Source organism: Siniperca chuatsi, linkage group LG13 (genome assembly GCF_020085105.1).
Source record: "Siniperca chuatsi isolate FFG_IHB_CAS linkage group LG13, ASM2008510v1, whole genome shotgun sequence".
NCBI lineage: Eukaryota > Metazoa > Chordata > Actinopteri > Centrarchiformes > Sinipercidae > Siniperca > Siniperca chuatsi.
Genome location: NC_058054.1, coordinates 3,299,569 through 3,321,974, shown reverse-complemented (window position 1 = coordinate 3,321,974; position 22,406 = coordinate 3,299,569). Strand labels below are relative to the sequence as shown.

Below are 22,406 nucleotides of genomic sequence, written 5' to 3'. Positions count from 1 at the left end.
TACCTGTTGAAAAATAGCTCCCCTGAGGAAGTTGCATCACTTGGAAATGTGGCATGAAGCGCTCGTAAATAAAAAACAACTGTAGCAAGAGTGATGGGTCTTCACTGGAGAATGCCTTTGATTAACTCAAGTTGGCAAGGTTGCACAAAGTGAGTATAGATAGTAAAACATATCTAAAATTGAATTACTAAATTATTTGTTGAAAGGGCTTTTCAATGTTTTAGTATATTATTTGTGGAATTAAAAGTAAAATATCAATTGTTTCTCAAAACCATACAATGTAGAAATGTAGAGTGAGCTAATATAAAGTATGCTATATGAATATGTTGCATTCCTCACCTCCATTTGTCCAAGATAAAGAGGAAGCCTCATGCTCTCTGTGTTAACTCCGACCTGTTTGCTCTCAAAGACTGAACTTGAACTTGACTGAGCTACATATGGATAAGTTACATATTTACCTCTGAAGTTCATGTTTGTCCAGCGTTATCCTGTGTTGCCTCATCTTATCTTCTCGTTATATGCTGTATGGGTCAATACAGGTGTCATAGTTAGTGCTGCTCACATAACAACATGTGTATCAGATGTTTAGAGCCCACAAGAAGGGTCTTTCTTTTTTTCCTTGTGTCCCACTGATTTTTATGGAATTTGATTGGATTTGAAGTCCAGTTGCTCCCAGTGTTGTCCGTCTTGATTTTATACTCAAGGGTTCTTAGTCGCAGTAATCTAGGTATACGTTTCTGGTTCTGCAGTGTTAGCTGATATCGCTAGTCTACTTAGTCTTGTAAGCCAAAGGTCAAGAGTTTTATCCCTGTCCATGTTTTCAAATGAAACGTGAATGCAAGTGCAAACTACTTGTCAGGCAGTTTGGAGTGAGTTTGGAAATATGAACATACCACTGGGATAGAAATATAAAGGTGCATTGCATTCATTAGTGTCCTGCACGGTAGCACTGAACAGCTTTCTCTATAGCTCAGATGTTAAATATACTTATTCTAAGAGGCTTAGGACAAAATTCAAACAAATGTTGTGTAATTTAAAAATTGAGGGACAAAACCCTCGTTGCACACCAAAACCTTTTGCATGACGGCTTTGTTGCTCGAACTTGAAAACTAGGTAGGCTTTTTATAGCCCAAACAATTATGTTAAAAAGAGAGTACCTTTGGAAAGTACACGCTTCAATCAGCTAACTGTTAGTGCTGAAGCATATTTTAGCTTAAGCTGAATGTTGAAATGTGTTTTTTGCTAAATGAGGATTGTAGACTTGCGGATTGTGGATTTGTGTCCCTCACATCCTAGTGTGGACTAGGTAGTGTACGTAGAACCAAAATTGCTTTCTACATGTTATGTGCAGTAAGGATAAAATCAGGATAGAGTTTACAAACCTAGCCTCACTACGTACTTTCATGCTAGCTCTGCTCAAGAAGATCCATTTCTACTCTTTGCAATCAACATTATCTGGATCAGGTGTGAGGAGCTGGAACAAAACACACACCTGGACTCTTGACTTGAAATCACACGGCTTCAGAGACCAAAGGTTGAACGCTGTACATATTTTTTCAGACTATGGATCCGTACGAGCATCTTCAGAGCTGCAGCCTCTCTGTCGCTGCCACATCCATCAGGAATGTGTAAAGTTCAAACGCAGGTCGATTTGCGGTATTCATGCAATTCACAAAGAACTAAAAAGTCAGTGTGTCACCCTACATATTTCTGAAGACGTGTAGAAGACGCCTGTCTTCTCTGAATGCCCTCACAGCTCTCTTAACTGTTAAATCATTAAAGTCTAATTGTCTAATGTTCTGAAGTTTGAAAGAGGCAGACAAGTCACATCAATGCTCATTACGTAACAATACTTCTCCATAAACATGTTTGCATTGTGGAGTTGTCAAGTATTATACAGATGTACCGGACACTTTAAAGTAGCCTGGTGGTGCGAACACAGTCAAGTTAACATAAAATGTATTTACAGTGTGACGCTGCTGCTCGCTCAAAATGGAGACCATTTTCATCATTTGTTTGCTCCATCCAGCTTCTATGTACTCAACTGCTTTTTCACTGTGATGAATTCAGGAGGGTTTAGTGAGCAGTTTTTTCTCCACCAGCAGGGTATTTAAAATGCCAAAGTGCTACAGCTATATTTGGAGAATAGGTAAAGTAAGCGTCAGCAGAATACGCAAAAGAAGTTCTTCTCAAACTCCTACAGTTTGAGACGAAAACTTTTGATGTGCAATATGCTGCAGAATGATTATAAACTGAAGAAACTGGTGAAGCTTACTGAATCGAAAGCAATTGCCAGACCTGATGCTTCTGTAGTGTCCATGTTGTTTAATGTTTGTTGTGAACCATAAAACTCTTTGCTCAGTTGGTTAAATGTCGCTGGTGATCTAAATCTTTCTTTAGCTACAGCTATTATGCTGCGTTCATGTGCTTGTCTGAAAGTCCTCATTCCCCAGTTGACCTGTGAAGCAGTGTTGCATTCACACACCTTTTTGTTACAAAGTGATGAAAAAGAAAACATTACCTGTTCCAGAAGATGCAGCTTTGTGTTTAAAATTGTTCACCTTTGGTGGAAGTTTGTGTTCTACCATGTATTGTTAGTTTTGTCATGTCTGCCTCTAACTGTCTGAGCTGTTGACATTTTGGCATCTAAACGAATCAGAGATTAAAAAGTCACATTCAATGTTGCATAACTTTACATAATTTGTTGTTGGAAAATTACTTATTTTTCAACCTATGTCTTCATAGTTTTGTCCATTCTTCCTATCAGTTATGATACGATTTTAAATGATTTTATCATCTAAAACACTTCTTTGGTGGGGAAACTGAAAGCTTTATCAAACCCAAAATATTGGTTATAATTTCTTGCTGCAAATAAAAACTACGTGCATTGTTGAACCAGTCGGTCTACAAGATGTTTGATTATCTAACTGCTCATATTCCTGTCCTTTTTGATCCCAACATCTCATTGAGTTAAATGTTTTCAAAATTATTAGAAATGATGCCCAAAGTATAAAAATAAGACCCAGGACTCAACAAAAATGTAATTTTCCTTTAAGTACTGATGTGACAGTAAACTAATCACTACACACACGACAGCCAATAAAATTTGAATGTAGCATTTTGATTGGCGAGTCGGATCATGCCTCTTCACACAGCTCCTCACCGGGGTACAGACTGAGGCTCAGTCCCTGTGGATCTCGGAGCTTACAGCCATTATGAAGGCTGATACACCTGAGGCTCTTCAAATGAACAGATGATGAGTCTCCAGGTCCGGGCGTGTTGGCAGTCATCGATAATGTCAGTGAATTAATTCATAATTATCTCAAGAATTTACTTCATAATGCATTCCAAACAGGAAGAACATGTATAAGTATTAATTCAGAAATCATCAAAGTCATGTCTCCAGTTGAGAAAACAAATTAGACAGCGCTTCTCTGAGGCTGGCTGGTCAGACAGAACTGTCCGTGAAAACACTGAACAGGCCTTGGGGTTCACTGGCGAGCCCTGGCTTCCCTGAGTCTCTTATCTGCCTGAGAAAACAGCTGAGGCACCGAACGCATCTGACAAGTCCAATCAGTCACATTAACCGCAGCGTTGGTGGGATCTACTGTCTTTACAAGTAAACAACGTGAAGTGGCCAGGTGTGGAGGTATTGTATTACAGTGCACGTGACATTCATTGCCTTTATAGCTGACTGCTAATCATGAACCTTTAAATGTTAGAAGCTGACAATTCACATGAGCTTTGTCACTGCGTCCATTTTGTTTAATGGTTGTTTTGTTCACATTTTAAAATTTTCAGTCAACACAAAAAAAATCTAAGAATTGTGATATAATTTGGAAAGTGGCCAGCTGCTAATATTTTTAATACTACTAATATTTTTGTTTTATGATTTTAAAATATGCATATTATGCATACCTTTTTTATTATACTGCTTCTAATTTCGTTTTTTTTTTTTGTCACCCAGTGAGCTACATTTCAAATTATTATCATTACATTTTTTGTAAAATGGCGCCCTCCAGTGGTAGATTAAATAGAACAGGCATTGTGGCTCACAGCTATGAACACAGCAGTTTGCCAAACTAAATTGAACGAAATTCAAGTCAAGAGTCAAGTAAAAAATTTAGACTGATCAAGTCAAAATTGTAACAAAATATCAGATAATGAGGACTTTGTAAGTTGAAAGTTTTCTCCAACCGTCTAAATGCTTTCCCAATAAAAAATTTTCATTTAGTATCTTTTTTATTTAGTTTCTCGTAATGACATAATATGATATACTGTATAATGTATGTGTATAGATAAATAGATAGATAGATTAAATATCCATATACACAGAACCAATCACCTGAAAATCCCGTTCTCACTCCGAGTACATCAAATATGCCCGCACGCTTCAAACTATGACGCCGTAGGTACCCTTAGCGTCGGTTTTGTACATGCAGGGCTCTGCTGTCAAGTTAGCAATAATAAATAATAATAATAATAAATATGCAACATACGCTTAGACTTTCAAAATAAAGCTTGCTGAGAAACATTTTGTCACACGTTAACGTTGTGAAACGGTCACAGTTTAGTTAGGTTTAGGCACCATAACTACTTGGTTAGGTTTAGGAAAAGCTCATGGTTTGGATTAAAATAAGTACTTTAGTTACTTAAGTTAAAAAGAAGTCAGCATTGACTATTGGTTTCACACGGGAAACGAACAGCAGTCGCATGGGTGTAAGTCCTGTGTTTGACACATCTGACTACCCCGACCCCCGTACGTGTCTGAGGAAATGTGCAAATGACAATCTGAGAAGCAAAAGACACGTTATTGATATGAAAAAATAGTCATTTTTTCTGTCTGGCTGTATAAACTGATGCTGATCATTTTGTAGCTGATAGTAGCATAGTAGCATACTTGATGTTAGTGCCCATTCAGATACATAGAAATATACTATGATATAGTAGTCATTATTGTTTGGAAGTTCAAAGGTGGAAAGAAGACTGTAACATTTTCAAAACTACACATTTTAGATAGATTTTGAGGTCAATAAACCATCGGGATTACTAGAAGTTTTCTACTGTTGCTACATAAGACATGTGTGAATGATTGGCTCAGAGGTGTCCATTTAAACTGCATATCAGGAAGTTTGAGATACTGTGGTTCGGGTCAATAGTTTAACCACTGTTCTGATGGTAACCGTGGCAATAATATTGATGCACCAGGTTAACATTTAACTTCCTGTTGAAACTTAAAGTTACACTGAACTTAACACATGAACTTAAAGTTCATGAAAAATGACAATTTACAGTAACTATAGCCTCGTTTTTCCTTTGGAGTTCCTTATTGCTATTATACCACAGCCACTTAACAAAGTGTTCCAATATAATAAAATATTGGACTGAAATATTCTGCTTCTCGTCGTGGTGTTTTTTCACCTCCACTTCATCAGTTATTTTCTTGTCCATTATTTCCTTATTTCCATGGTGCATTATCATTATAATGATCATAACATAGTGCATGTATACAGGTTTTTAGTTAAATATATATTACTATATACTATATATACTATTCAGTCATAAAACTCCAAAACTCTGCTTTTCTTTCTTAAAGAATAATTTAAAATGTAGTTTGACAAAAACAATAACTACTCAAACAGCTGTTTCCATAAATGAACTTTCTCTCATTTAAAAGTAGTTTTGGTACAGAAATCTACAAAAGCAGAGTATTTCCATCCAGACAAACTTCTGCCAGCTTTGCAGACATGGAGGTCATTTGAGTGTTTGAGGAGGAGAGGATTCTGCAGAGTGAAATGCCACTGAATCCACAGAGAGGGACGTAATCCGTTTCACTTTTGTGTTTTGTTTTGTCTGCTTTTGGTTTCCTCTGCAGCCAACAACGCGTTCAGAGCGATTTTGTATTCAGTAATAAACGTCTCAGTAAAAACCATCACAAAGCGCCTCGCTGGCTTTCATCTATGCTGAGTGCATCCTCTGACTCGTAAGCAGCAGCTGAACACACAGCGGCACTCTGTGGTCGCACCGCACTGATCAATAACCATTTCCAACCCAGGAGTTTTCTCAAGCTCTGTCAATTTGAGGATTGATCCTCTAAACACCATTGAATGTGTGTGTGTGTGTTTACTCATCGCTGTGTATGTGTGTTTAGCATTTGTTTGAATGCACATGGTTGTGTGTGTGTGTGTGTGTTCAGCCCGAGGCCACGATAAGCAATGGGCAGTCTGTGTGTACTCTGGGTAATTAGACTGCTCTCCAGAACAAAGTGACAACTTTGTTTCGATCACTTACTGCTTCAGTATAAAATCCAAAACAAGCTAACAGGTCCACTGTTCAAAAATAAAGTAATACTTGACAAAATAAACGCTGTCTCAAAAATAAAACTTGGAGGTAAGACACACCAAAAATGTTGCTTTACTTCCTTTGTGCCAAATGTATTAACATTCAAAACAAGTAAAATAAATACAAGAATTTCAACGTGAAACTGTAGCCTATTTGCAAGGATTGATTTGCAAGCATTCTTTCAGTTTCACCAGTTTTAGCCACAGTAGCAGCTATGGTAATCGGTCGGCCATTTTGTTTTAGAGTAAAATATCTCAACAACTACATGGTCCCTATTGGATGAAATCTAATAACTGTGGTGATCCCCTGACTTTTCATCTAGCGCCATCATCAGGTCAAAATTTCTGTTTGGTTTATGATCAAATGCTTGCAAACCAATGACATTCCCATCAGCTTCAACTGTACTTTGTGTTTAGTGCTAATTAGCAAATTTTAGCATGCTAACATGTCAAACACCATAAACATGACCTTCAAAATCTCACCATGCATGTTGGCATGCTGAGTTTTCTAAGTTGGCTAATAACATGAATTAAAATAAGTTTTCCTTTTTGATGAATCTTGGCTACTCTGATCACTGATTCATTCATTAATATTAGCAGATTAGCAATCAACATCAAACATAAAACAGGACCTGTTTTTGGTCTGCAAAAAAAATCTTTATTCCAATTTTCTGACTCAAGTTTTAACTTCATATTACTTTACTTGGTTTAAATTGGTTGACTTTAACTCATATCCTCCTTTTGATCCTTAAAACCAACGAATTGGAAAGTTAGCACCGTACTCTTTGCAACATAAAGGTAAGGTTTCATGGGAAACATACTTCTTACGTTTGAGACACACAATTCTATATGTAGCAGCTTCAAACACATTAATTCTCCTGTTAATCCTGAGTTACACATGAAATTAGCTTCACGCAGCTGGAAGCCACTGTAGGCTGAAAGTGTTTACTGTTGGACAGAAATAGCTGTAGCTGCCGGTCCTGCTGCTTGCTTTGACACAGGGGACCAGTACTGACTTCCACTGATGTTACGCTTTGTGACTACCACTATATCCTGAAAATTCAGTAGCAGCTCTACGTTTTCAGGCTGGAATAAAAGTGCTAAATATGTGGTGGGAACGGTGGGAGAAAATACTTTAGCATCATATTTGGCTCTGATGGCGTAAGGCTCGCCAGGGTTCGCAGCGCTGCGTTTTAAAATAGCACACTTCTGTGGGAAAATCATGTGAGAATCTCACCTCCTGAAACCTTCGTCATGGACTCCAATCTGTCATCTAGCTACTTAAATATTTCAAATCGGCCTGTGCTGACTGTGAGCTCCCAACTCCCAGCATCCTTTGCTTCCCCCTGTTTCTTCCAACTCAGTGCAGAGAACCAGTGCAGAAGTTCTTTTTTTTTTTTTTTATTTGTGTGTCTGTGTGTGTGTGACTGGGCCAAATTTTCTGCTCCAGTTTTCCAGCCTGTCCACTCAGCTCCCTGCACTCGCCTGCTGCAGTTTGGTGAAACAGACTCGTCTTAAATCAGCCAGCTACATGGCAGCGGGAGGAAGTGTTCAGGCCTGTGTTAAGAATTATAGTGTTACATTCATGTTGGGAGCACACAGGGCAGATACTTCACTGAACTACTCGTATTCCTTCACATATCAATGGCTTTAGATGGTTTTAAATGAAATAATATTATTACATTTATTTATGTAGCAATTTTACAACATACTTTACAAAATGACACATCAAAACGACAATTTGTGCTTTTAAGGGGAGTTTTGTGCTGGAACTGTTTCTTCGCGGCGCACTGACTGTGTGCTGCTTCCTGAGGTCGTGTTGTAACAGTAAGGTGTCCAGGTTAGGAGCATATACAGACAACAAAATCAAAATAATAAAACCTTGGCGACCATATCTGGCAAACTGGGCTATATATCCGAGACACTGCAAAGAATTGTTGGGCGGATGGATAAACTGCTGTTCTTCAAGAAGTAGTTCCAGCGTGTAAACCACAAATTGTCATTTTTACATTTATGCTTGTGTACGGGTTACACAGACAAGATTCGTGTTGATTAGTAAACTTTACAGGTGCTGGTGGTTTTTCACTTATGCAGAGCCAGGATAGCTGTTTCTCCCTGCTTCCAATATTTATGCTAAGCTAGGCTAACCATATCAATCTGAATCCAGCTCAATATACAGAAGATTAGATGGATATCAATATTTGCATCTATCTCTCAGAAAGAAAGCAAATAAGCATATTTCCCTCAATGTTTTCAACTATTCCAATTACGTCTTTTTCATACTGTCATTTGACATTTGTTAAAACATGAATTTCACAAGTGCCTTTTTGTAAGGCATAATGAAATCAGTCAATACCTAATTTCCAACATGTGTTTTCAGAAGTGACTTTTTTTTTAATGCAGTTTGCCGCCCTGATCAAGTCATTTCAAAGTCCAGAAGAGCTGCACAGCAAGAGCAGCAAGAGAATTTATTATATATAACCTCATTAATTAGACAACCAGCAGGTAGCCATGATTTCACTTTAGGACTAATAAGATCTAAATTAGTTTTGATGTGCAGAGTAATAACATCAGAGCACGATAGAACAAGTTAGCTAAGAGAGAAATAGGTTTTCACAGGTTTACAGGTTTCACCGATGTGTGATTACAATACAGACAAAACCCCCAATATTCTCTGTTTACAGCTGGTATACTTATTTATGCGTGATTTGTAATTTTTAGTATTCAACAGTAATTTGTTCAGGTATTTGTTCGGGTATTATGTATATTAAAACATGCATATACAAAAATATTTATGTTACAGAACATGCACATGCAAATGTGTACTGTTAGGTATGCACGCTAAAAACATGAAAAACACTATGTGAAGCTTTGGAGTTGCGTTATTAATCTGACAGCTGCTGTGTCATAGAGGTCAGGTGAAGAACTGACTGGGCACTGACGCCAACCAGGCTGAAACAGATCGGTTCAGTAACACTCTGATAAGGCAGAACTGTTTGAAAATGGAGGTCATTGTAACATGGGAGGTGAAACTGTGTTCAGCCACAGGCTGGATTCAAAATGGCATACTATCTCTGTCAGTGTCCCTTGAAAACCATGTTTCTCCAAAATGTTTCTTGGAACAAAGAAACAGTTCTGCTAATGCCAAGTGATGCATTTGTGATTTTTTGTCATTAAAGCCAAGTTTTTTTTAATAGGCCAGTATCACATACAGTGTCTCAGTGGGTTTACAGGCGGACAACAGCGACAGTTCCTGACGGAGCCCAAGCTCTAGCGCTAGTTCGTTTACTCTGGTCCGAATCAGTGGATGAGCTGGTAAACCCGATGCATTTTCCCCTTGGTTCAGCCAGGGACCAAAATGCATCCCTAAAAGCCAGGTGAGAACATTCACTACGCTCTTTGGTTAGATATCTGGGGCACAAGCGAGAAAGTAAACCCAGGAAGAATGTCCTGAAGAAAGTCCTACCTGTATCAAGAAGACAACATACTCGGTTGCTAGTCCAGGTCAGACCTCATGCCGTCTAGGCTCTGACCCTGTCACTCCCCACAAGAACAGACCAAGCTTAGCACAGCAAGGAGTGGGGAGTGACGATAATGTGACAACAAATTCTTTCTAGGATGGAAGGGAAAAGGGGTGCTTGTTTTGTTACGCCCTTGTGGCCAGTATGGGTGGTAATGCTCTCTGCAGTCTTGCTCACATGGCCGTCACCTGGACATTGTTCTCAATTTTATCTGCAAACGTCAAAATGGGCACTAATGGCATTTCCCAGCAATAGTAATAAACTACACAAGCGGACCGAGGATTGCAACGACAGTAAACAAGTCTCCAGCGATCAAACTCTGATTAGGACTCAAACTAACAAAAACAGTGTAAAAATACTCTAAAAGACAACACTAGACGAAACCTTAGAAAAGAAATTGAATAAAAGAAACTGATTCTCGCTTCTTGGGAGGGTGGGGTAGAAGAAGAGCCTTACAGAAAAAGTTCAACTGTACTGTGAAAAATTATAATGTATGACTAATGGTGAATCCAGTATTAAGAAGTCAAACACAGAACACACAAGTCTAGTACAAACACACAGCAATGAAGCTGGGGAATGTGAAACACCAGGTGAAGGTGACGGGTCTGTTCTTTTCACTTTTCATCAAGTCCCAGAAGACAGAGTGGGAGCTCAGCGGCAATTGTTTTACTTTATTTTATGCAGATGTGGAGGGGGAAAATAGATTTTCATGACATGATCTAAAAAAAGCATCATCTAGTTCCTTGGTCCCGAAAACCAAACTGTCGTAAGTGCTCCTGCAACTCCTCCTGCTTTCTGCTGTCAAGTTGATTTTCCAAGTGTGACCGAGCAGGACGGGGAGTCGGGCAGTGACAGCTTTGACCTTTAACGTGTCATCTTGGACGGCAGGAACAGAGAACCTGCCAGGTCGGGCTCTCCACTGCTCAGATTTACTGAGACCCCAGGACCTCCTGGAGACCTCCATCTGCCTGACCAGAGGGACAGGAGAAAGGGATTACAATCTGACCTGCAAAAAAATGTGCCAAGAGGAATACAATATCTGGGCACTATTTACACTTACCTCTTCAATCTTGCCAAAACCATGTGTGTGAGGAGTGAAAGTGAAAACCAAAACCATCAATTCACAGTCTGAGCTAAAATCAAATACAGCACCAGGTAGCTAGGGTTCCAGAGGTTAAGGGCTATTCATTTCCCCCAAAGATGGCTGTCAAATGGAGCGTTTTGATGGAGACGAGACTCTTCTTGTTGAAACAATTAACAGCTAAAAAATGACATCAAGCACTTGTAGGTTGAAAAGTCAACTACATTCCCCAGAGAGCATTGCTTTAAGAAACATCCAATCACTGATCTTAAAATGATGTTGCGTGCGGCAAATAGCAGCGTGAAGTGAAGTTAGGGGTTGAACTTTGTAGACTTTGTTTAGTATAATTCAGCAATTCTAATCAATTCACTTTTGGATTTTGAGTTAAGTTAAAACACAGTTCATAAACATCTGTAACATACTGTAACATTTTAATACTATAAGGTTGAATTTATCCAGGAGATTTATCTTTCTGTGTGAGAAAAAAAATTGATCTCGAGAAAAATCTTTAAAGCTACATTTATTTAGCCTCTTTACATCGGCTCCCTGTTTGTTTTAGGATCGATTTTAAGATCTTGTTGATTACTTTTAAGGCTCTTCATGGCCTGGCTCCAGACTATATTTTAGACCTTGTAATCCCTTATGAACCTTCACGTAGTCTGAGATCTTCGGGCAGGAGTCTCCTGTCTGTTCCTGAGTCCAGGATGGAAACTAAGGGGGACATAGCTTTTGCTATCAGGGCCCCGAGGCTCTGGAACAACGAAGAAATTAGGTTGTCTGAGTCAGTGTCTTCGTTTACGTCTTGTCTCAAAACACATTTTTATCTGAAAGCAGATCCTGATTTTACCTGAACTGGCTGTTTATTTTACTGTTTATTTTATTGCTTTTGTGTATATCGTGTGTTTTATTTCTTGTGGTATTTTATTTCTCTTGTTGTGAAACACTTTGTACTTTGTTTTGAGTACAAGTGCTCTATAAATAAAGTTTTATTATTATTTTATTATTTTTTATGTATTTGTTTTTGGCCACTTGGGGGCAGCGGAACAATATTGACATTATCACCATATAAAGTTGTTGTGGCAAACTTGTTAGCAAGCAATTGCCTATTTACGCATTAAAGCTATTGCAGGTAACGTTGGAGAAACTAGCAAGAGACAATTATTTGAAAGTATCCAACTGAAGAAATCCCACCCCTTCCCTTCAGGCTTCCCTCCAAAGCTACTTCCCCAAAACACATATTCATGCGCAATGAGTGCACGGGCAGAGTGCGCGCAGGTAGGCAGGTAGGCAGGCAGGTAGGGCAGGCCTGCGAGACCCACAGATACCAGATTTTTTTCAGAGCATTTGATTTATTCTTCTGAAACACATGACCTACTCTAGCTTTAAGAAAGAAGAGGATCCAGCTGAGAGAAAACACAGAGAAGGTGCATCCACAGACTGAAAGAGAAAGAGAAAAATAATCCCAGGAGAGAGAGTCAAATTTAGATGTGCCAAAGAAAATATGAAGAGAGAGAGACTGGCTGCAGAGTAGGGAGGCGAAGCAATTCGGAGGATTGAAATTACACACTCAGGACAGAAAACACTGCAGGTGACGACGAGAGCAAAGACATGGAGAGGAGGGGAGGCTGGAGTGATGATGGAGGGATTATTGCATGGAGAAGAAAGTCGGAGGCGAGTGGTGTAACGTATAGACGGGGAAAAGAGAGCAGAGCCGAGCGGTGGCGTCAGTGTGTGGGCGTGACAGATAACTCGCCAGAGAGAGTGAGAGTTTGAGAAAAATCTGAGGAGAACTATCTGTTCCTTCAGGGATTTTTGCTCATCTTAAACCGCTTTGCCATCTTTCGACTCGCCAGACACAAATTTGATCATTCATTAATAATGTTGTAAACATACTTTTTCACTGAACGCCGCTGTGATCAATCATGTGTTTTGTTAACTCAGCAGCTTGCAGGGTTGAGGGATTGGAGAGTCGGTGGTTAAGGGAGGCAACTGCTGAACACAGTGGAAAATACAGGAGGAAAAAATGCAGGTGGTGTTAATCATGGTATGTGCACTCTCAGGAAAAATAAATGGACCTTAGTTTTCACTGAGGTCTGTAAAGATTGCATTAAAAAACAGAGTGCAGAGCCTTAAAGGAATCTCAGTAGTGTCTAAAATTCATCTGATCATGAAACTCATTGCAACAAGTCCTCATCCCTAAATCACAAAACAGGTTGTTTGTCAGTGCCTTCCAAAACAAATCATATCAGTGATTTCTTACGTGCCACCTCTATTGTTAAGTTTTGGTTAAGTTTAAGCAACTAACACCACTCGGTTAAGGTTGTTCATGGTTAAAAGAAACCAACGTTAACTGTTGGTTGGAAGTAGTACGTGAAAAATGGTCCTCAGTGTCAAAGTCAGGCACAGAAGAGTGCACATGTAACAGTCACATCACTGCAGCAAGTGAAACCACCGCAGGGCAGCAAACTGAAGGCTGTTGAGTTACTCTTAAGGTGTTTGAACAAATTATTTTTTCGTAGTTTTTCTGGTGAGCATGGTCTCTTAAATTGAATTCACAAGGTCCTCATTGATCTGATCTGATCTCTTTTGGGGGGGTTTCTTGAATAATATTAAAAATAATTTATTTTCCAAAAAAGTGTTTAAAGTATTTAATTTAACCCTGAAAAGAAGTGCAGAGGTTTCTGGGCAGGGCCAAAAATGAACGGACAAATTGTTTAATGGCAGGTGAAATCTTTTTGACTAATAGTTTTATACAGATCAACCTTGGTCAGGAAACAAGAACTTATTTCACAGTGATTGAGATCCGGGATTTACATGGTTAGAGGATTAGCTTTTTACAACTGTAACAATGAAATTGTCTAAATAGATTGAGACACTTGATTCCAAATTCTTATGAAAGGTCAGAAAACCAATTTAACTTAATTAATTTAAAGATGAAATGATAGGAATGATGTCTTTGGGTGTAACGGCAAGTTAGAGAATTTGTTTAGACCTTGGACATTTGCTCATTGCCTTGTAGTTGTATTTTTTTCTCAGGGATCTATAGGTTTCACTTTTTCCTGATTGTCACTTTCAAGCTGTCCCATCCAGGAATTTAACATTATGCTTCTGTTGGACTCATTCCATGACATTTATCATCTCAATTTAAGACACTTTGGGTAGGAGTGTCAGCTAAACGTCTACCCAAACTTGTGTTTTTCCTCAGCACTGATACCATCATCCACATAAAGTGATGCTGGAAGTCCACAGCTGGCAGATCAGACTTCCTTTTGTGCTTCCTTGACTGTAGTTTGCAGGTTAAATTAAGTCTTTTGTGCGACCCAGAGCATTTTCTCCAGGTTGTCTCGGCCCTGCCCCAGCTCTTCAAACACTAAAACCACACGCCCAGCAGCGAGAAAGCGTGCCTTTGGTTGAAAAGAAGCCATTGTCTGCCCCAGATGATTGTGAGTCATTGTGCTGGCAGCACAAGCTGGGAGTCAAATGATGTGATGTAGCAGAGACCTCCATTGTGGCTCGTATAAAGCTGGGGCAGGAACGCCAGCCCTGGCAGATACCGACTGTTGGACGTTCAGGGGAGTTTTGCATGAATAGAGGAGTAATTCAGTCAGTGGCGACGAGGTGATTAGCATTTTGAGTGGATTCACCGCCGGCTCTGTCCCATTCACAGGGCGAATCTGTGAGTAGCCAGCAGAATCTCTCAGTGGTCTGGTTTGTTTGAGAGGAAAAGATCACGTCTGCTTTCAGAGACGTTTTGACAGATTTCACATTTACAGATGGCAGAACAAATATTATTTTGGTGTCAACCAAGAATAAGGTCAAGGTGAAGTTAGTCCATAAAAATCACCACATTTGAAAAACATGACTTTCATATGGTGATTTTACATTTTACACCATTTTCATTCAGTGCTGTTTTAGCTATTTACAATAGCTTCTGTTTAAACAGTTTTTTTAAATGGTCAAGAAAACTAATATTGGCCATTTTATAACATTTGCACTTTGAGATGTACACATTACAAAATGCCATGCCAACTAGCAAAATAATGGTGTGCTTGTTTACCCTGAGACTGGGGACCAGGCTCATTCAAGTTCTTTTTATTGCTCATACATTTATAACTCATTTTATGTGGGAAAAACTCAAAAAGTAGGACGCATGGAAAATGAATGAAAAAGAACATTCATAAATATGTAAATTTAACAATTTCTTCCCAAAATGCACAATTTACCATTTGAGAAACTCAAACTGAGAAAGCAAGGAGGGTGTGTTTTTTGTTCCCTTTTGCTTCCTAGTCAGCAAAATATCTCAAAGCTTGTTGACAAGGCAAGTGCTTTACAAATTGCATAATAGAAGTTAAATGGGATACGACACAATAAAACTACAAACCTTAGTGGAGACAGAAGTTCAAAAGTTCACTTGCATGCAACGGTTCTGGTCTGATTCACCTGATTTTATGAAATTTGGACGAAGTTCAAAAAGAACCAACTGATTACAGTTGAATCCAGGAATTTTTTAAAGGATTTCTTAACATTGTGAGATATTTTCACTATTTTCTCATGAGCTGCTGCACATAGTTGAATAAATGAAAGAGATTTGGCACTTATATCCCATGGCTGTCTGTCACTTTGAGCGTTTAGATGCATCTTCGGATCCAAGAGTAGACTGAACACGTTTATACTATAAAAAAGCAAATTATGAGGATTGTGTTTAGGCGGAGGTATGTGCTCTCTTGAGTGCTTTCTAGTCATAAAACTAAGATTGTTGCTTTTTTAGGGACAATAAGTAAATAGTTTATGTATTTCCTTGTCAAAATACTGTCAAGGTTGGAAAACAGATCTTTAGTTTTTAGGTTGGCAGTTTGGAATTCAGAGGCAGAATTTTAAACATACACAGCACATTTCTTTCTGGCTTTTCCTAATGAGCAGGATATACTGCCAAGTTGTTTTTGGCAGTTTTAAGCATCAACATACATACATACATATACAACAAATTGTACCGTTCTTGAGTCTTTGCTCCTAATAAGCCTGATTTGTTGTGTCATTGAAGTCCTCTCCCCCATCGAGCAGACAGATGGTAATATCCATGAAAAAATGCTTCAACTGAAGGAGTAAGCCAGGAATCTGCAGGTGTGTGTGTGTGTGTGTGTGTGTGTGTGTGTATTGAGCCTGCCTACACACAGTGTTATCTACCGGCGCAATGACTGTTTACCTACAGCTCTTAATCACATGAAATACAATCTTGGAGTCCCTTCACACAGAGCTCTACAGATCCCATTCAGTTTGCTAAAAAAATTATTCTTTTGCTGATGATACAATATTTTACATGTTTTACAATATCTACATCCATTTGGATACTGCTGGTAGCTTTGTCATGTTTTTTGATTTCATAAGTTAAATGTCAGCCAACTCATGTGGAATGGGTTTCTTATTAAAGGATTGTTTTACCCAAATAACATAAAAAAAAATATTTTCTCACTTACCCACGGTGTTATCAATTCAGGCAGATAGTTATGGTTTTATTTGCTTTGTTTTTTGAGACAATGATTCTGAAAACAGATGTTGCTGTTGAATCTTTTAATGCTGTGAGCACCGCAAGCAAAATTCCATTTATCACCATTGTAATGTATTGGAGGTAAACATCTCAGAGACAAATCCTGCCGCCTTAAAAATACATTTTATACTACTAAATGGTTTTGTTAAATAGGTTTTGGAGGAAACGTAATTTTTGTCCACTGTCAATCAGTATGACTGGGAGGTTCTTGTACCACACAGACGTCGTAGGGAGGTGGTTGGGGTGAATAGTTGGACAAAGCTTAGGACTTCGATACCAGTGACCAGGGTGTGTGTCCTGCGTCCCATGTGTGGATAAGGTTAAAGAAAGTTTGCAGTTTTGGTTAAATATTGAAAAAGGTCTTACGCTTGAAGTTACTGTTGACTTTTTCAATATTTAACCAAAATGACGATCTTTCTCTAACCTTAACCAAGTGCTTTGAGTTGCCTAAATATAACTATAGAAACATTAACCATACTTTTGTTGCTACAAGCTGATATTATTTTTTTTTAAACTATTGACATTTCCAGATATGTTCAATATGAACATATATATGTTTGTTAAAATATTTCTTCATTATGTTGATGAAAAAGAAACATAATCCGGAGGGCATTATTTTTCCCTCAAAACATGTTTTTTTTTTTGCTGCAAATTAGTTATATATAAGAGTAATTTTCAGGATATAGGATTTCAAGGAGAGGTGTCTCCAAACCTGGACAAATAAAACCAAAATGATCTGCACCGCTAAGTGCCACTAGTAAGTAAAGAAAGAAAGAAAATATCTTTTCGTAATTTGGGTGAACAGAACTTTTAAGTTAATGCAGATAAGTACAGAATGTATATTTTGCATCAAAACTCTGACCTTGTCACTCCCTATCACGATATACTAAACTCAGAAGTGATCAGAAGAGATTGGGGAGTGATGATAAAAACTTCACTCCCAAAAATCCCATTCCACAGAGCTACGGCCAAAAATAAATTTTTTCATGCTTTCCTTAAAAAAATAAATAAATAAAAAAGATTAGATTTGTTACAAATAGCCGAATTTTAACTCTTTCCTATTGACCAACTATTGATTGTTCATTGAGGATGAATTTGAGAATTCATTCTCCGAGTCTAATTCACTACATGAGTAGCATGTAAAAAGTATTCAAATGTATTACTAGCTTAGCTTAAAACGCTATTTGACAGCAGTGTCGTCTCAGTAACAGATATTTTAATTTCCTCTTGCTCTTAGCATCTCAGCCGTGGAAGTACTTTTTGCATACTTCATTAGAAGTTCTTGATCTGAGAGGTGAGAAACTAGATGAGAGAGTCACTGTAGTCCAGGATGATGGAATATATGACCAAGTTTGTCTCTTTTTGTTATTTGCATTTATACTGTAAAGGCCTCAGCATATTTTTCAAGATGAACATCACAGATTCTAACTACTATTACTGTTTTCTTCAGTTTTTTTTTTCTCTGTAGCATTTGAACTCACATTACTGTCTCCTCTCCTCATGTTTAAATAAGCTTTGCCAGATCTGGAAGAGGAAAATATCATGCTGAGAGGGTCTCTGAGGAGCATGTGGTTCAGGTTGGGAGAATACATCAAAAATGCAATATGAGAGATGTTTCTCCATAAATGCATGACTACTGCATAATTTGTGTATGCATTTTGATGAGCATTTTATTCTTCTTCTTCTTGATCTGTTCCCTTATGAAAGCTCATGCAGACATGTCAAATTGTGCACTTGCTGTCTCATACAGAAAAGTCTGTACACTGTGAGGCTGCTGGTGCAATAAATAGATTCATTGTTACCACAGAGAGAGACTGCTCTTCATCATAAATCATCTTCTGAAGTAGAAGTAGAGCAGTGCTTGAAACATCTCTTAGTCATTTGTGATATTTCATTATTTTCTATCAGGAGCTTCCGATGTGCTCAAGACTTGATTTTTGTGGTTCTTGCTCACATTTGGGTCCTTGGTCTATTTGTGTAGAATGTGCTTCCTTCTTATTGTACTTTCGTAATGAATGAGTAATTGTTTCTATTATAAACATTATTATATACATTTCTATTATAATGAATTATTAAAATTCATTTATTTTTATTTCCTGTTTCAGAGGCCAGAGATCTAAAATGGGAGGCAAGCTCAGCAAAAAGAAGAAGGGATACAACGTAAACGATGACAAGGCCAAAGACAAGGATGCCAAAGCAGAGGGGGCCTCTGCTGAGGAGAGCGAAGCACCGAAAGACAACAAAGATGAGGCCCCGGCTGCCACCGATGCTAAGGAGGTAGCGAACGACACGGCGGCCAAGGAGGCGCCGGCAGCAGATGCTGCAGCGCCCAAAGAGGAGGAAAAGAACGCAGCTCCCGCTGCAAAGGAGCCCGAGAAACCTGCCGCCAACGCTGAGCCGAAAACAGAGGCGTCCAAGAGCGCAGAGCCCGCCAAGGCTGAGGAGAAACCAGCTGCCCCCGCCCCGGCCAAAGAATCGGCCCCTGCCGCCAAGGAGCCCGAGGCTAAGGCCGCGGCGCCCGCCCCAGCTGCTGAGAGTAAAGATGAGGCCGATGCCAAAAAGACTGAGGCCCCCGCGGCACCAGCAGCCAAAGCCGAGGCAGCCCCTGCTACCTCCCCTGACCCCAAGCCCACAGAGGCGGCAGTGGCAGCTCCCGCACCGGCAAAGGAGGCCGCTGCAGCCCCTATTTCAACACCAGCCGCCGAGCCACCCACCAAGGAGGCGAACGCCACAGAGGCACCAAGCAAGGATCAAACCGTAGCAGTTCAAGATTAATGGACAGCTTCTTTTCGGAAATGAAAAAATAAAGTACCTAACTCAACGACGATGAAGATTAAAAAAAAAGAAAATGAAATTAACTAGCCCACCCATATTATGATAATAATAATAATAATAATTGTAATGATGATGATTTGTTGAATGAGGAGGACTGGAGCAACCACCTGGAGAAGTTTCCCACCGCTGCAGATGATTATTGCTATTATTATTGTTATGTTTTATTTTATTTTTTTCTGCTGTAGTATTTGAACTTTGATACGAGTCTGTGTTGGCCACATGCCATTCCACATCCATCATCCCTCTCCCTCATACAGTCAAGAGGTTTAATCTGACTCCCATCTCAGCCCACAGAAGGCCTGTGCTCATACATTCACCTGCACCCTCGCTCTGTGGATGTCAGAATATCAAAATTTGGGGAAATGGGACTGAGGGAAGGGGGGGGGTGTAAGAAATCACGTAACCAGCTGGACTTCCATCGAATCTGTCCACTCTTCAGCTCTCCCCCTTCCACTCATCCTCCTCTTCAAAGTATTGTGTTCTCGGCTTTGGCCTGGTACCTCCAGTTTTTCGGTGCCGTGGAATTGTGGTTGTATCCTTTTTTACCCCCCCGCTTTTTAGTATTGTTGGGTTGTGTTGCTACCCATTTTCCTCTCTCGGTTACACGCCACTTTCTCCGAATGGAAAAAACTGAGAAGAACTCTTAAGGGAGTTTAAATTTATTGTGAGGACTGAGAATGTTCAGGCTTTTAAGACATTTCGGAGGTTGAATAAGGCTGGCTTTGCAGAGCAAAACACATTCTTAGACGTATAAAACAGTCGTAGGAATTTTTCAGATAAACTTCTAGATTTTGTACTGAAACCCTTAGGCATATTGTAAGTGAACTAAGTGGGTTTTTAACATTTGTAATACGCTTATACAATCTGCAAAGCCTCGCTGAAAAGATCTCTGCAGTGTTCTTAGAAAGTATGATGGAAATCTCTGATCCTCCATCCAAATCTTATGACAAATTTTAACAGATTTGTATTTTAAAAGACATATCTACTGCTGACCTGGGTGAAATAGGCTTTACGATCACGTCCTAGAGGTAGTTTGATCTTGTTTAGAATACCAAGTTAGAGACATTTACTGTATCATCAGGAGAGTTCAGATAGCATCCGTTCAGTTGTGTCTCTCAAAAGAAAATAGACTAAACTGGCTCTTAAGCTCCTTTCTGGGATTGTCTACAGTTTCTAGTGTTGCAGGAAGAACTCAAACCCTTCACTTACTTAAGTATAAGTGGCATACCACAAAGTAGACATACTTAAATATACTGTAAGTAAAAGTCTCACATTCTACTTAAATTAAGGATTAGCAGCAAAAAATATACTTACGAAGCAAAAATATATTGTAAAAGTATATGTGATAGGAGGAATGGCCTGCAATAATAGAATAATGCAGAAAAATGTGACAACCAATAGATTAATTTAAAATTGGCATATTATGCAATGAAAGTTTCATATGATTATAGCAGGAACATCAGTAAAGCAGTCTGTCCTGTGGAGCAAATGTCACCAGTTTGGTATGTAAGCAGGTGAAAACACCCCAGATGAGGTCATTTACAGGTGCTGTTTGGCCCAGGTCTGTTTTCCTGCATTTTGTTCCGTGTAGCTCTGTGACTCTCAGTCATTTGGAGTCTGATCCTATCAAGGACAAGAGGAGGATTTTAGTGAATGATCAGAGCCATCGCCAACCTACTCGATCTACTATGGTCCATGTTTCTATGGCAACCGTACGCCATGCTATCATTATGGGATGGAAAAGCCTTGCACATGAAAAGGGAGCTTCTGATATCGTCATTTTCACCCCTCATGCATTTTCCTTTACTTTTCAGGAATATATATTACATATATGTACACATTTGCAGCAGTGGAAGACAAAGTACTTACATCTTTTACTCAAGTAAATTTTACTGAGGAAAAAGTATCCAACTTAAAAGTATTGATGGTGAAGAAGAAAGTTCGTATCTTGTTAGGATTAGCCGAAAGGAAGGAAGAAAGAAGAAATTAAAAAGTACTTAAGCATCCAAAGTTTAAGTACTAATAGTTAAGAAGAAACTTTGTTTTTGTTTTGGTGATTTTCATGCTTTTATATGAGCTGAAAAAAGAAATGAAGGAAAGAAGTAATGACAGATTGAAAGAAAGAATGGAGATATAGAAACAAGGAAAGAGTGAATGAAGAAAAAATGAAGGAAGGAAGAAGTAAAGGAAAGGAATAAAGAAAGATTAAAGGACAAGAAATAAAGATATTTCACAGTCTTATCTCATGATGAAATCTGAATTTGCATAGTAAGTTGTTGAATAAATATACTGGAGTAAATATTCCAAAATTGCCCTTTTATATGTTATGAATTGAACTAAATAGAAACAGTCATATAAGGAACCACCATCCCAAAATTGTACATAACTATAGTGCTTGAGTAAATGTACTTTTGCAATTTCCACCTTTGCATATATGTAGGTATATATGTATATATATACTCATCTCATCATCCATTTGCCAACTTTTCAGTTTCATCCAACTGGCACACGTTTTCCTCCCAGCACTTGTCAAACCGTAGCAGAAACAAACACTTGAGGAGCGTTGTGTCACTTGGTTCAGTTTTTCTTCCTCTCTTGACTCAGTAAATTGCATGTCCGTGGTTGGGTGAACCTGTAGTCCTGTCTTTTTGGTCAAGTGGAAAAAAATAATTTCTCAGTCTGCATCCATGGCAACTACAGTTGATATTTTCATTCCATGTCTCACCACTGCTATTTCCACACCACACGTTCATTCAAAACAAACAAAAAGATGATATGGAAATTGATGCATTCAAAATTATATGTACTTGTATAAATGGTGCAACAGTAATAAAATGTAAGAAATTGACTGAAACTCGAGGATTTTGTGCAAGTCAACTTTTTTCATGCACTCACAAGTAAACAAAACAAATATCATTTCTGATTCAAAGGATTAGGTGTAACTGTCAACAAATCCAATGAAAAGACCAAAACAATGTGTTGGCCCGTCTCTCAGTATTTCCTCACTTCCGTCTGTGGCTCTAAGCCCGTTTGTTCCCACTGAAGACGTAGATCTTTAAAAACGGCTCACAAATATGTAGTTT

The 22,406-nt window shown here is 38.8% G+C and overlaps 1 protein-coding gene across 1 annotated transcript in view; it reads left to right on the top strand.

The window, feature by feature from the left end:
• Window positions 1-22,182, top strand: part of basp1 (brain abundant, membrane attached signal protein 1) — a 54,487-nt gene extending 32,305 nt beyond the window's left edge. The window contains exon 2 of the mRNA XM_044219254.1: window positions 18,594-22,182. Coding sequence (XP_044075189.1) covers window positions 18,610-19,263 — 654 coding nt within the window. The 5' untranslated portion in view covers window positions 18,594-18,609 and the 3' untranslated portion in view covers window positions 19,264-22,182. The remainder of the gene's footprint in view (window positions 1-18,593) is intronic.
• Window positions 22,183-22,406: the final 224 nt, after the last annotated feature.